The sequence below is a fragment of the Meriones unguiculatus genome, chromosome 17 (genome assembly GCF_030254825.1).
Source record: "Meriones unguiculatus strain TT.TT164.6M chromosome 17, Bangor_MerUng_6.1, whole genome shotgun sequence".
NCBI classification, from domain to species: domain Eukaryota; kingdom Metazoa; phylum Chordata; class Mammalia; order Rodentia; family Muridae; genus Meriones; species Meriones unguiculatus.
The window spans coordinates 24,881,565-24,893,725 of record NC_083364.1 but is presented as its reverse complement, the minus strand read 5'-3'; the positions used below and the strand labels follow the sequence as shown (position 1 = coordinate 24,893,725).

Genomic DNA, 12,161 nt, shown 5'->3' with positions numbered 1-12,161 from the left:
TACCCACTGAGCCGTCTCACTGGCCATGAAACAGTATTACTGACATGGTGTAAACGTTACATTACCGTGACAGTACACTTCCTCCTTTCCAGACTCCTCTCATCCACCTTGTAACAGTATTTTGTCTTCTGAAAGAAAAAAAAAATTCCTCTTTCCCTAGTGGGAAAGTATCTTGGATGCATATAACAGCGTCCTCCAGAAAAACGACGTTATAGAATTAAAGGGGCACTCCTTCCCTGCAGTGCAACAGGGTATCATACAAAACCAAATAAAGCAACTGCCCCTCCCACCCCACCCCACCCCCCCCAAAAAAAACCCCCGCTCATCCTGCACCTGGTAGGATGTGATTTCTGTCTTTTCACTTAAAGCGCCTACCCTGCCATGCTTCCATACCAAGAGCCCTTCTGAGGCGCTAGCCCCTCTGTGTCGGAAAGGCCAACTGGAAGCTAATGATAGTTCTTAAGGAAAGCCGGGTTGGTTGTCGCTCCTTTAATATAGCACAGTAAAACGCAAATGGTGATTCATGGACTGACTCAAATGTGTTTTTTGGGAAGAATGGCCGCAAGCCCCCCCCGCCTTGCTTGTTACCCCCATCCACTTCCACCCTGGGTGACCGCGGAGTCCCCTTGGCACGGCTTAGCTCTGTTCTGCAGCCACCTGTGTCCACAAGCCCCAACAGAATCCTCGGGCCCGGTCACCGGCGCCCAGCTGCAGGCAGTGACAGCTGGGGAATGCCTCCCACCGGCCTAGCCCTCTCTGAAGTCCAGGTCTGATTTTGATGAGATCACATTCGAGGAACTTTGGGTTCAACCACGAAAGGCTCCAGGCGGTTTAAGGCTGCTCGGAGGCCGCGGTAGCAGGGCGGCGGGCTGTGCGTGGGCAGCGGGCGGGCGCGCGCGGAGCGGGCGCGCGGCCGAGCGGCATGGCGTGGCCCTGCATCAGCCGGCTGTGCTGCCTGGCCCGGCGCTGGAACCAGCTGGACCGCTCGGATGTAGCGGTGCCGCTGACTCTGCACAGCTGCTCGGACCCCGAGAGCGAGGGGCCCAGCGCCGACTGCACCGCCTTGCGTGGGAGCCCGTCAGTCGCGGGCGCTCGGGAGCCCAGCCGCGCAGTGCCGCTCACCCAGTACCAGCGCGACTTCGGCCTGGGGACCGCGCGCGCGGGGCACCGGGATGCGGCTCAGGAGCGCGTGTCCGGGCGCGGCGGCCGTAGGGGCCAGTCCTCCGTGCCCCACTCCCGGACCGTGTACGTGCTGCCCATCGGTGACGCGGACTCAGCTGCTGTAGTGACCACGTCTTATAGGTGGGTAACTGGTTGCAGCAGAGGAAAGCTTGGGATCTCGACCTACCTGCCTGCGGTGGGAGGAAATTGAGTTCCAAAGCGGTGTGGGGGCGGGGAGGGTACGGAGCGTGGATACTGCAGGATCTGGAGTGTAGCAGGGGAGCCTTGGGGATATCACTTTGGTCTCCGGACACTGCAGGCACCTTCCAGGCTGCTCCCTACCCTGGGATCCAGGGTGAATGCTCACCTCACGAGGGAGCTCCCTCTCCCCTTGTTCTTTTTTCCTTCCCTCTCAGATTGCTCCCTTTTAACTTCTCTGGGGTTACCACAGAGTGCTGTGCACAGCCCCCCTCAACCCCAGTGCCCAGGGTCAGTGCTGGCTCTGATCAAGATATCATTGCAGCTTTGGACAGCTGAGGACTTCCTGCATCCTCTTTCTACTGAGAAGAGTAATGCATGCTCCTAGTGAGAAAATTAGAAATGACAAAAATAACAAATACAGCCTTACACCCTCATGCCAACAGATGGATCTTCCTACTTCTTAATGTACAATGAATGCACACACTATCAGATTCCTGCATGATGCTATATATGGTGTGTGTGTGGGGGGGAGAGGGGAGGCAAGCACAGGTCAGAGGACAACTAGGGATCCAATTAGATTGTCAGGTTTGTGTCACCCTCTGAGTCAAATTTTTTGCACACATTTTTTATTTTTTAACCAGGTATTTGACCATTGGTAGATGTTTTGAATGTTACTTACTGTGCCTTTCTTTAGGCATACAGCAGCTATATATCTTTTTTTCTTTTTCTTTTCTTTCTTTTTTTTTTTTTTTTTTTTGTCTCACTTGGGATCCCTAGTTTGGGATTATTTAAAGCACTCCAGGACTAAAAGGTACACGGGGCTGAGGTGGCTTCCTGATTAACAGCACACTGCTCTTTCTGGGTCCAGGGGTTCAGCTCCAGCACACAGCAGGCATCTCACCATCACCTGTAACTCCAGCTTCAAGGAGATCTGACACCTCTGGCCTCTGGGCCACCCACACTCAGTGCACCTATCCACACTCAGACAGACGCGCACGCACACACACACAATTACAAATAAAAAACATAAAAAAGTAGTACGTGGGGACATTGTGCAGATGGTCACAGACCCCTGTCCTGATACTGGGATACACTAGTTAAGGGATTGTCATAGCATGAGGTACTTTGAAGCTCTGCAGGCACAGAATGGCGTATACATTTCAAGAAGCAAAGTGCAGGACAAGTTCCTCCTTAAGGCCGTGCTCTTTAACCTACTTAATGGGGTGTGTGGTGCGGGATAGGCCTTGTGCTCTCTCGAGCTGTTTATAGTTGAACACAGCAGGCAGGGCCTTCTGTCCTCAAGCCCCTACCTTGACTGCCAATGTCGGGGAACCCGAATCCCCAACAGGAGAGGTCTGCAAGTTTGTGGTCCTTCCGGTGGTCCTGGGTGTGCTGCACCTTGCAATGGCTTGAGAGTCTAGTGGTCAAACAATTGGTGGGGCTTGCAGAGAAAGAAAGGAAGTTATCCTTCATAAACACGCACCAGCTTGGTGGTGTTGGTGTGAGCCCCTCTTCATGGGGCACATTCCAGAAAATTCACAGCTAGTTATGAGGAGCTCTTAGCCACTCTATGTCCTGCAGGGCCCCCCAAGATGTTGATGGTAAGGTGCTGGTGATTGCTCTCCACTTAGCACGCATGGATCCACTCCCGAAGCCTGTTATTGCCATCCCTCTGCAGAGGAGGAATTGAGCTAGTGGTTCAAAACTCCTGGCTCTGAACACCACTGAACGAAGTGGGTCTCAGGCACTGATGCGGTAGTCCCCGCAGGCTCTCATTAGACAGCTTGTCTTTGGCCTCCTCCTTGGAGCCAAACTTCAAACTGAGTATTGAAGCCAGCAGTGGAAAAGCACAGACAGATGGGGGCTTGTCTTTCCATGCGTAAATGGAGAGTTTAGAACGTTTTCCTGTCCTGGAGAGCTGGAACACCAAAAGCCTGGCTGCCAGTCCTTGTTCACCCCCAGCCCAGCCCAGGAGCACTACTGGCCTTACCAAGCACCAAATTGTCTGGCTCCTGGGACCCTCAGAGGTGGTCCTCTCCAAGACTAGGCTGGAGTAATCCCATCCTGCCTTCCTACTTCATCTAAGCAAATTTCTATAGGCACTCAGAAAACAAATCTAGGGACCCTAAAGATAGCAGAGCATGTCTGTGGCCACTTCTGACCATGAGTGCCATGGAGTCCCTATGCCTCCATCTTGCCATGTTAACTTTGGCTTCTGGTCTCCATGGAAAGACTGATCTGCCTTATTTGTCTGGCCCAAATGGGCATAGGATCTTTGTATAGATGGCTTAGAGGTCTCACCTTGGCAAGTTCTTCTTAGAACATTGCTTCCATAGTTCTTTCCAGGCTGGTCAGGTCCATGAAAAAAGTGTGTGTTGGGGGATGGGGGTAGGGGTAGGGGTTGGGGAGGGAGGGACCAGGGTGTGGTGCTGCACATCTTTAATCCCAGCACTTGGGAGGCAGAGGTAGGTGGAGTTCAAGGAGTTCAAGGCCAGCTTTGGTCTGCATAGCAAGTTCCAGGCCAGGCCAGCCAAGGTTACATACCGAAGCCTTGTTTCAAAAGAAATGGAAAAAAAAAAGTAGCTGATGCTTTTTAAGGTGCATAGTGCAGCCCTTTTTAATATTTTTCTTAATCTTGGCATAAGCCAAGAGTCCTCCATGAGTAGTCAGGGTTCTGATAACTCCATCTCTCATGTCCCTTCTCTATTCTATAACCTCCTGGAACCAATCTCTCCTGCGACCAATCTAGGGACTGTTCTAGATTCTTCCTGTCTTGAATTTCCTGCAGCCCCCTCAGGGCAGCTGGCTTAGGCTGCCTGGTACACACCTCAGGGATAGGTGGTGACAGAAGGGCATGCTCAGGGGGAGGTCCCGCCTTCCCAGGAGAAAGAGAACAGCAGATGAGATAGCTAGTCCTCCAAAGCAAAAATAAGCTGACAGGCCCTGGCTCAGCTCTTCCTTACACCCACGACTCTGAGTGTTGACCACAGCAGACACCAGCTCCTCTTGCTCACGCCATCTGCCTGCCCAGTGAGGCTCAGCTCCGATGCTGCCAAGAAAAGACTCCTTTGTTGATTTCAGGGCATAGGCTGGGCCAGTGAAGCAGAGGGCCTAGCACAGGCAGGCACTGGCCCTGGCCAGCTGAGCCCTGTGCCTATGGTCACGAGGGAACTGCCTTCCTGAATTTACCATCTACTAGGGACACTGAAGTCAGCCATCCAACCCTGTTATTTACCTTCAGTATTTTTTTTTCTTACATTTGTTGTATGTACATGCATGTGCACACACCACAACACACATGTGAAGGCCAAGACATGTGGGAGTTGGTTCTTTCCATCTACCACGTGGGTCCTGAGCCTTCTCTTTCTTCCAAGTTGTAAACTGATGTGCTGTTGCTGTGCTGGTCATCATCTATGCTGCCGTTCCCCCTGCACCTAAGTGGGTGTGAATGAGGCAACAGCCTTCACTGGCTTTGGACCCCCTCCTCAGTGGCCTGGCATCCAGGGCAGCCTTGGGTCTCAGGAGGGCTTTGAGCAGTGGAGCTTTATCTGTCCCTGAGGCAGGTGTGTGCCAGGTGCTTGCATGAGTATTTCCTGCTACTGCTTGATGGACCATTCAGAATGGAAGGGCAGGCTGAGCCCTTCCTGAGCTGGCCCATCTGCTCGGAGCAGCTGGTGCTTCTGGTCCTGCTTGTGCAGGATAAGGGACCATTAGCAACTAAAGCATACCAGCACTGAACAGGGCTTGGTCTTTTAAGAAGCTGGGGCCCAGGGAATGACTGAACCTGTACAAGGTTGTGATTGCATTCTGTTGCAGACAGGAATTCCAAGCTTGGACTGGAGTGAAGCCTTCAAGATCCACAAAGGCCAGGCCAGCCAGAGTAATCACAACTCACAGCTCTGGATGGGAGCCCAGCCCTGGGGCCAGCTTCCAGGTCAGCCTGAGGCGGAAGGTGGGAGTGGGAGGGCTGGGGACAAACACCCGTTCTCCAAGGCAGGGGTTTAGGAGTGAGATTTTGGTGGCAGGAAATGATAATTAAGGACAGCAGTGTCCAACCCAATGTATCTAACAACAGAAAAGCTACTTTGCTGTTGGCTAGGTGGCTTCTCTGGCACTGCCCTAATGAGCAGTGTCTATCGATCTCTTAAACCCCAGCGTGTCCCCTGACTACTACTAGGGCTTATGACTTTAAAGGGCAGGAGTGTGGCTCAGCAGTAGACTGTATGTCCAGTATACACAGAGCCCTGAGTGAGTGCCATCCTCAGTACAGCTCTGTCCTAAAACCAAAGTGACTTTGGCAGAGCTCTGTGGTACAGCAAGGGCATGCCATGTGAGGCTCTGGGTTCCTTCCCAGCACTGCATGGCTAGTTAGTAGCTTCATCCCAGCCAAGGGCAAACGGGAGCAGATTAGGCTCACGTTACCCATGACCTACCATAGTAGTGATGTAGCCGCTTCGCTAACTTCCACCATCAACTCTTGTTAAAAGACAAGGAATTCTTTTCTCAGAGCCAGGAGTTAGACAAGTTGAGGAAAAAGCCCACTGACATGGCCACACTTCCTTTTTCAGGTTCCAGAGGTGAGGAAATTCACGCCTAATCCCTCAGCCATCTTTCAGACATCTGCTCCCCGTACTCTCAACGTATGACCAGCCGAAGCCATGGCTGGGAAAGCTGAGCAGTGTCAGACCTACCAGGCTCGGTTGTTTGCAGACTGGAGCAGCATGGCTGCTGGCTCTGGGCATGGTGTGGTGCGGAGGCAGGGGGACCGGACACCAGCAGCTGTACTCAGCCTCCCCCACCTTCTTCCAGCAGTATCGGAGAGGGAGACTCTGCTATCTTCTAAACTGGCATTTGGCATCTTTCAGTTTTTAAATCTGAGCATTAATTAAGCTGTGACCCAAACTACTCTGGGTGGAGAAGTATGCATATATCAAGTCCTTGGTAGGCCAGTTACAAACTTTGGATCGTTTTCCAAGATGCATGTTATTTTTCTTTTATGACCTATGGTAGTCACAGGCAGTGTAATTTCCTGCAGAGGGCCCACATGCTTCCTGTTAAGAAATCTTAGCCTGGCAGTGGTGGTGCACGCCTTTAATCCCTGTGGAGGCAGAATGTGAGCCCAGTCTGGTCTACAAGGCTGTTCTAGGACAGCTACAGCTACACAGAGAAACCTTGTCTCAAACTACACAAAGAAAGAAAGGAGTAAGAGAGGAGGAGGAAAAGGAGAAGAAAGAAATCTTAGAATACTAGGAATGAAGTCTTTAGTCCCAGCACTTGAGAGGCAGAGGCAGGAGGATCTCTGTGAAGTCGATGCCTGCCTGGTTGACATTGCAAGTTTCAGGAAAGCCAGGGCTACAAGAGACCCTTTTTCAAAACAACACCACCTTAGTGTTTTTTTTTTTTGTTTTTTTTTTAAATATACTCATCTGCACACAACTTTCATGATGGTGATATATCTCCAGGGAGATTGTCCACATGTTTTCAATTTCAAATGTAATTTCTTGATAGCCAAGACGATCATGTTTCAAGGAAACAATTCCTAGGATGAGTGAAATGCTGAAAGCACAAATGGTGTTCTCCCCATGTTTCTAAAGCTGACCTGTGTTTTTACTAACTTCAGTCATCTCCTCTCCATACAAGCACTAGCAAGGACAACCATACACACCCACGAAGATCTGTGCGCATATCTGGAGGGCATCTCCCACAGGAACCTTTCCCCTCAGCCTGCTGGCTCCCCAACTCAGGTGAGCTTCTCACAACCCCACGGAGGGGACAACTCATCCTGTCTTTGAAAAACTTATCTCCGTAACTGCAGCCAGTGTGGTTGTGTGGAACAAGCCCATTCCCCTTTGCACAACCCTTCTTCAAACACTGGGAAGAACTTGTCTTCAAGGTTTGGCATGGTGTTTGGTAAGAACTGTAAGGGTTTCCTTGTGCCTCCCTCTAGTTCTGGTGGTGGGGCTCGTTTCAAAGCCACGGCAGAAGAGGTAGCTCAGAACTCCCATACAGCATGCCTTCAGAGATGTTACCAGGCCCAGCCTCCCTCCTGCCAGCCCAGGAAATGCTGTTGAGTCATTCTGAGGGGAAAAGTGAAACCATATGCATATACCAAGGATCCTGTCAGTTTGCATACTCAGTGCTCCTAGGAGGACAGAGATTGCCTGCTGGGCACCTACATGTAGGCAGTGAGCAGAGTTAACAATGACTAAAGTGCAAAAATGTGCTGCTGCAACTTAAGTCATAAACAGAAGTATCTTCTTTCTCATTCATCCGGTCTCTCAATAATGACTTTAATATAGTGTGACTATGCTAACCTCCCTGAAGCTTGTGAACCCCAAACCCTTGCTGGGGGCTGCAGATACCCAATGCTGCAGGTGATGCCCTCTTCCCATTTCCGCTCTCCTACACCCTTAGCTGGGGAAGGGGGCCATCTGTGCCACTGCTGCTTCCTTACCAGCTGGGACAATGGGAGTTTCCATTTCTGCACCTGAAAATGAGGCTGCTACTGCCTACACCTTGCTAGCTTACTAGGAACATTCAATGCTTAGCACAGTACAGCCAACCAAGCATGGCTCAACTGTCCTTTCCTGTTTAACTCTCCTCCAGGTGCTTCTTTAGCTGTGGCCACTGGCATGTCCTGGCTAAAAGCCTCCAGCTGTAATCTGCCAATGACTGTAACACATACCCAGCAACCCCAGCCCCCGCTGCTTTTGCCTAGCATACAGCACACCTGTCCCTTTTTGGTAATGTGGTGTTTCAGTGGCCATGGAGTGAAGGTGACCTAGCAGAGGTCACAGGTTATCTAGAACCTGAGCAATGTGCCCCATAGCGCTTCCCACCAGGCCTCATTAAAGATAAAAACCTGCTCCTAGAAAGTCCCTCCTCATTCCAGGTCACTCCATGAGCAACCAAGACAATTCTCAGCCATAGTCTTAGTCCTGAGTCCATCTTATACACAATGTGCACAAAGATCAGAAACGCACTGGAGGATCAGCAGGGTTCATTTCTGAGAAGGGAGTATGTATGTGACCTAGTATGTGCAGATACATATGTGTCCCTGTGAGGGTACACGTGTTTGTGTGTTTCTATATATACAGGTACGTATGTGTATGTGTTCCTTGTGGGTACAGGTCTGTGTGTTCCTGTATGTGCAGGTACATGTGTAGAGAAAAAGAGGACAACCAAGTATTTTTCAAGTACCCTTTGCTTTTCTCCCTGGCCCAGAGCTCACCAAGTAGGCTAGGCTGGCTGCATAACAAACCTCAAGTGATCTGCCTATCTGCCTCTCCAGTGCTCGGATTTTAAATATGCACCACCATGCCTGCCTTTTCATGTGGGTTTTGGTGACTGAACTCAGGTACTGCATGCACTTCACCAACTGAGCCATCTCTCCAGTCCTAATTTTTAAAAATACTTTATCATAACTGCTAAAATTCCTATAAGATTTAATAATTTTTGTATTGTGTTTTTAAAAATAAAGCACTTTAATCTGTTAACTAGAGAAAAGAGTGATCAATATTAATTATTCCATAACCACAGTGACCAGTATGTGTATGACGCCAACTAAACAACATCCTTTCACATGGAAAGTCTTAACTCTCCATGCTGCATGGGCTTTCAGAACTCAGGATTTCAGGCTTCTGTTGGATGGATTATGCCACCCACCTGAGGCCCAGGAAGGGGCTGTCAGCACCCAACCTGACCCAGCTAGCCTTATTCTCCAGGGCTTTCCCTGTACAAGTGAAGGGCTTCCCAGCAAGCTACCTCTGTGGACTATGTCTCCTCACAGAAAATCCCTTCAAAAGCCACAGATTTCCAAGCCTTTAGTCCTGGAATGTCTGCACCTTTTTCATAACTTTGTAAAAAGCTGTGATCGTAGATGATAGTGTAAGGTCTACATCACAGACATGATTTTCAGACCTCAGCACAGATAAAAGAGTTTATTAGACAAAGTGTCTGCTTTCTTGAGAAACTGAACCCATTTATGCATTTTCTTTTACCCTAAATTGCTTGTATGAAATAATTATGTCCATGATCACCAAGTGAAGTGTCTTTTATTTCTGTGTGACCTGAAGTAACTGTGATCCTTTTATATTGCACAGTTGCATATTCTTCTGAAGGAAGGAGAGATATTAATTTATACTCACAAAGACCTCACAAGCATATCCCAATGAGCCCATCTAAGTGTGGTGCTTCCAGCTCAGAAAAACCATCACAAATACTAAAAGTTTTATTGTAGACAAAATGATACACAATTATTTTACACATTATGATAAAAAACACTTAAAATATTAACATACACAGAGTCTGTTAAACCATTTGATATTTCTTTAGCAAAAAAGTAATTAATTTCTTTAGGTTTTCGTCACAACAAATGAATCTGCTCGCATTTGGATGCTCTACCATGTAGGTTTCCATCCACTTCTGAACAAAATCTGTGTGGGAGCCTATAAATCTGCTGTGTGGTCTATAGACCACATTCTTAAGCCTTATATACCCAACTACGTACCATTAAGCCATGCTTGCCCTATGCCTGCTTGAAAGATCCCTTCGGTCCCCATAGCTCTCAGGCACTGATTTAAAGGTATATTTTATCCGGCTACCTCCCTGCTCTATTTCATGACTCACATTTATCTATGGGACCTGGGAGAACAGGCTTTATGTTGCTTTGACTTTGAATCAGACATTTCAAGTTTCCTTTGAGCAGAATAAAAACAGGTTTGCAGCTGAGGCTAAGGCTTTTTTATTTGCCCCCACAACAGTTAAGTGTCTGCACAGTCTGTACTGGCGCTGCCAACCTCCTGTCTGCCCCTCTGACGGAGGTGTTCCACTCCCAGGCACTGGCACACTGGGTTAGGGCAGCTCTCGCCCATGGTAAGGCACTCACAGGTGTTTCCACCCTTTTCATCTTGGTAAAACTCTTTGGCCGAGGAGAGGACTCTAGTCCACTGAGACGACAATCCCAGGAAGTTTTGCAACGGGACTGTCTCCCTCTCCTGGACATGAGGCAGTACAGGAGCTTCTGCAGCCCACATATGGACCACACATGGCTCAAGGGCCTGACCTTGTGGATGACGCCTACACTAACTTTGTAGTTCCCTGGGTTACATGGGCACAAGCTTGACGCCTTCTGACTTCTGCTGGAACCCTCAACACTGCAGTGACACAGGCTGTCAGCACTGGCATCAGGGTCCCATCAAGTCTCAGCGCAGCCTGCTATCCCCTCTGTAGCTGACTCACACTTGCCAAGAGTGCAGCCCTTCTATGCTGAGAAAAGGTGCTTGCTCGCTCTGTTCCTTGGAGTTCCCCAGCCCAGCATGCCAGGCTTATTTCTGCCTTCTGCAAAGTGGGCCCCAGGTGACCCCAAGCACACCCTAAAGAAGGAGCACCCTGTGTATGTGCCTTGTCTCATGCCAAGACCCCTGCAGAGCATTGATGGAGTAAAGAAGTACAAGCTGACAAAGCTGTGTCCATTCAGCTTTCCTCCAAAATTGGGAAACAACTGTCTTAAAAGGGCTGTACTCAGGACTCAACGTCCTTGTGTAACTCGCAGTTAGATGGAAGGAATGCTTTGGTAGCCACGGCCTTCCAATGCCCAGAAAATCACCTTTCCCCAAACACAAGGGTCACCACAGTTTGCATACTTCAGACACAGCTTCCCATCCTGCTTTTCGGGGACCATCTTCACTGTATTCACTAATCCTCGTTCAGTCTCCCCATGTGTTTGTTTGTAAGAAAATCCAGAAAAGGAATGTTGCAAATGGCCTGGTGAATATTACTCACTGTGATTTCTTTGGGAATCCTAGTCCAAAACAAACAAACAAAAAACCCAAAAGTACAATTAGGTATAATTTGTCAAATGCATTCAGTAATTTAGTTCATATACTAAAGGGACCATTCATTACAGATGGAAGTGAAGGCAATTGCTTGAGGCCATTCTCTCTCACACTTTTCGTGAATCCTTCTCTATTTATGGTCCTACCCAGGGCTCGAATCATAGGAATGAGGACATCATGCTGGCTGAATGATCAGCCAGCAGAGAGAAGAGAGGAAGTAGACAGCAGAAGAGGATGGTGTGCACCTATGTCTTAGCAGACTAAGTTTGCTTCAAAGCACCATGAAAATATGGACTGCATCTCTGAACTGAGGAGGGAGGTGGGGTCCTGCCAGCAATGCATGCGGTCGCATGCTCTCATTCAAACCACTCAGGTTGTCACATCTCCAGTAAAGAACCTGAAAAGCATGGCGGCTCCTGCTTTTCAAGTAGGCAAGGACTGGAAATTACCCTTTTTTTTTTTTTTTTTTTTACCACCTGAAGACCTCTGTGTTGTCTGACCTAATATTCTCATTTAGGGACCCGTGACCTCAGGTACTGTATTCCAGTGATAGGGTTTTATGATAACCTTCAGTGTAATAGAAAAAACAATACTGCTTTGCAAAGAAAGGGAAAAAGGATGTGAACTTCTGCTCTTTTAAGGCTGGGGAACTGTGCATCCCACTCAGAGATGAATGCTCAGAAAAGAGGTGGCAGTGAGTGCCAGGTTTCCAGCTGTGGGGGGAGTCTGAATCTAGAGTCTGTGGTCTGGGACAGTGGAGACGACTCCTTTCCAGAGCTTGGTTTCCCAGTTCCTAAGAGGAAGGCACTGTCTGCAGTGACAAGTACCTTAGGTAGTAACTATCAGTCTCGTCCCTGGAGTCTGCCACGCCAGCCGTTACTGCCTGTAACTTAAGAACCTGCTGCCTGCTCTACCCTGTGATACAACAGACCTGCATGTCTATGAAATAATGGCTGGGAGGGC

General features: G+C 49.1%; 2 protein-coding genes across 4 annotated transcripts in view; one reads left to right on the top strand and one right to left on the bottom strand.

Annotated features, from left to right (window-relative positions):
* The first annotated feature begins 691 nt into the window (after window positions 1-691).
* Window positions 692-8,858, top strand: Map6d1 (MAP6 domain containing 1). Its single transcript, XM_021638588.2, has 3 exons — window positions 692-1,302; window positions 5,179-5,296; window positions 5,931-8,858. The coding sequence occupies exons 1-3, from the start codon at window positions 923-925 to the stop codon at window positions 6,006-6,008; spliced, it is 576 nt and encodes a 191-aa protein (XP_021494263.1). The 5' UTR covers window positions 692-922; the 3' UTR covers window positions 6,009-8,858.
* Window positions 8,859-9,576: 718 nt separating this feature from the next.
* Window positions 9,577-12,161, bottom strand: part of Yeats2 (YEATS domain containing 2) — an 87,396-nt gene continuing 84,811 nt past the window's right edge. For all 3 annotated transcript variants that reach the window (XM_021638535.2, XM_021638533.2, XM_021638534.2), the window contains one exon: window positions 9,577-11,164. In XM_021638535.2, coding sequence (XP_021494210.1) covers window positions 11,059-11,164 — 106 coding nt within the window. In that variant the 3' untranslated portion in view covers window positions 9,577-11,058. The remainder of the gene's footprint in view (window positions 11,165-12,161) is intronic.